This window comes from Seriola lalandi, unplaced genomic scaffold (assembly GCF_002814215.2).
Source record: "Seriola lalandi dorsalis isolate HSWRI2012SDOR001 ecotype SW California unplaced genomic scaffold, Sedor1 jcf7180002054913, whole genome shotgun sequence".
Taxonomy (NCBI): domain Eukaryota; kingdom Metazoa; phylum Chordata; class Actinopteri; order Carangiformes; family Carangidae; genus Seriola; species Seriola lalandi.
Genome location: NW_019525465.1, coordinates 372,434 through 375,439, shown reverse-complemented (window position 1 = coordinate 375,439; position 3,006 = coordinate 372,434). Strand labels below are relative to the sequence as shown.

The window sequence follows — 3,006 nt, the reverse complement described above, 5'->3', positions numbered from 1 at the left end:
ACATGCACATATGTTTAAAGGTTTAAGTCTACAACTTAAATCTCACACAGCAAATCAGATATCAGGAGTTTCTCGCAGTGTGAATACATCTATGAGTTTAGACTTTTTATGGGAAATAATGGCATCTGGAGTTGCCAGGCCACATGTTTGACTTTGAGAACTGACACTGTATATAAATGATATAATACCCTCAATTTTCCTTGCTATACAAATTGAGTATATGACTGATAAGGCAAGACAAATTTGTGTATAGCACATTATCATAGACAGAGGCTATTCAATATGGTACACGGAAATAAAAGAAGGATAAAAAATAAAGTAAAAAGTATAATAAGAAAACGGTATGAAAACAGATCATAAAATAGGTAGTATCTCATTAAAGCACAAGATTCGATGAAGGCAGTGGAGTATTGAAGCCATTTACAGTTTAGTCTGATTTGATCTCCATTGGGAGCTGGTTCCAGCTGTAGGCAGCATTCTGGCTGAAAGCCATTTCACCCTGTTTAGATCTTACAGACATGTAAGGTTTCGATTGAACAGGTAAGAAATATATTTACATTTATATTTATAGCCCAGACCTAAGTCTTGGTTCAACAAAAAGTGTCCGACACTAGCTATGTTTTTGAGACGCCAAAATGCAAATTTAGTTATAGCTTTGATGTGGTCACTGAAACTAAGATCTCCATCCCAGATTTTTAACATAGGTTTTAATGCTCTAGACTCCAGGTAAGCACTAAGTTGCAACCTTCTGTCTTTGCTCCCAAATAGTACTATCTCAGTCTTTATACTTGTCTTTTCATACTAAAAGATAGGAGCAGTTAACCCTGCGTGGTTTCTAAAATGTGAAGTCTAGATTGCTTAAAATATTGGGAATAACAAGTAAGTAGTCCCTTGCTCGTATAGGACATTTCACGACCTTATGCAAATCTACGCATAAGATCAGTCATGTGGTGCGGTGAAAGTTTCTTTATGTTAGCTTACAAAGTAATGCAGAGGAATGAGTGCGGAGTTCAACAGCAGGATAGAGGGGCTCATCAAATGTTGTTTTGAAGGTATGGAGGCGAATCCGACTGTCGGAGGAAACTCTGTAAAAGGACAGAGTGCCAGCCGGCCAATCCAGATACAGCCCCACCCGACTAGAGCGTGAGGAGAGGGAAGATACAGTGATACGCTCGCTGCCGTGCAGAACAAAACAACCAGCATTATAGCAATTAAGACTCCAAGACTTGTTGTTGCGTCCCAGCTTGCAATCATTCACATCCCCTTTCCTCTCAATGCTTCTGTATGTCACCCCAATGTTGAAGGGCTTCAACACATCGAACTCCCAGTAGCAGCGCTCATTTAAACCCTTCTCACACAGCACTTGTGGCCACTGATCAAACCTCTCTGGATGATCTGGATACGACTGCTCCTCTTCCACCCAGGTCACCTTTCTGTTCCTGTCAGAGATACGGAGGTTCTTGTGGGCTGTGTTGGGATCCAAAGTGAGCTCACAAGCATCTGGAGGTAAGGAAACAAATCATTTCAGCAGCATAGACTTTAACAATATAGCTTGTGGTCACTCTGGCAGCACTAAGCACAATGCTGCTGCACAGCACTCCAGTCAGCAGGTGACAAAGAAATGTGTCGGATAAAGTTGTGTTTGTTGTTCAGAGTGCTTTCCCTCAAAGAAGAATAGTCAATATTCTTCCAATAAAAAATGTGCGGATGCCTCAGTGACAGAAATGTTTGATTTCACAATGAAAGCCATCCACAACCCAAACGGTTAGTATAACTGTCCTGTCTTAGTTAGTTATAGCTAGTTGTATTAGTTAGTTTTTTATTAGTCCATTACAGGGTAAAGTTTGTTGAAATATAAGAAATCTAGAACTGCTGTTCTCTGAAAACCTGCATATACCTCCGGCTGCATGCTTTGCTTACTTACATTTCTTGAATCCTGGTATCATCCGGCGTTTTCCACCATGTTCAACACTGCAGAGAAAAATGAAGGTTAAAATCTTCTGACAAAGAACAACCAGGTAACCAACACTGTTGCTCTCAAAACCTTTGCTAGCAGAGTATCAGACCTGTCCACGGTAAATCTAGAGTATATGCATCTATTGTTACTGTCAGCCAACCTGTGGTGCTATTGTACATGACTACATTTTACTAAAGTTCAGTTCAATAATAGGGCACCCTTGACTATCTTAACTTGAATCTAAACATTAGAAGTAACTAGAATATATTTACTATATCTCTGTAAGGTGTTTTTATTGTTGCTGTTGTCTTTAAGGTCCTTGCACAGTAGCTCTGGTGTAAAACTGACAGTAAACTCGTTTTAATATAATGGATTGTAGAAGTAATCCTTAAGCACCTTTTTCTCAGTTCAGAAGAAAAGTCAAAACTCTAGTAGACTACAATTAAGTTACTAAAGCCCGTTCAGGACTGTCTCATTCACTGTGTGGGACACAGTCCAGGAAGCTCCCATAGAAAAGCTCAGGGAGCTGTGAAATGATCTTTAACAGAGGTGAGGCAGTTAACCAGACATCCATTTACCAAACCTACCAGTGTATCTTCATCCTTGGTATTTTCCTTTGTAAAACAAGAAATTGAACTGTTGTGACTTGGTGTCTTTTCTCCCAATGGACACTAGGGGCAACAATGAGCCCATTCCATAATTGAATACCAACTTGGACATTTGGCACAAAGGTAAGATTTCTGGTGTATCAGAAGTGTTTTGAAATGCTTTGATTTGGTTTAAAAAGAGAAAAGACTTACAGGATGAAGAATAACTGGTTGGTTTGACAAATATATGTCTGGTTAACAGTTTAAAACATGGCTGAGATTATAATTACTTGAGTATGCTGAGCTTGTATTGTGGATCATCCTTCAGCTCAAGGAGAAGCTTCACTCCAGAGTCTCCTGGATGGTTGTAGCTGAGATCCAGTTCCCTGAGATGGGAGGGGTTGGATTTCAAAGCTGAGGCCAGAAAACCACAGGCTGTCTCAGTGACCATGCAACCTGACA

At 39.9% G+C, this 3,006-nt stretch overlaps 1 protein-coding gene across 1 annotated transcript in view; it reads right to left on the bottom strand.

The window, feature by feature from the left end:
• Positions 1 to 314: 314 nt before the first annotated feature.
• LOC111673187 (uncharacterized) overlaps positions 315 to 3,006 on the bottom strand; it is a 20,020-nt gene continuing 17,328 nt past the window's right edge. Inside the window, exons 10-12 of the mRNA XM_087169758.1 lie at positions 2,835 to 3,000; positions 1,925 to 1,971; positions 315 to 1,500 (exon numbers count right to left, since the gene is read on the bottom strand). Of these exons, the coding sequence (XP_087025884.1) occupies positions 968 to 1,500; positions 1,925 to 1,971; positions 2,835 to 3,000 (746 nt within the window). The 3' untranslated portion in view covers positions 315 to 967. The remainder of the gene's footprint in view (positions 1,501 to 1,924; positions 1,972 to 2,834; positions 3,001 to 3,006) is intronic.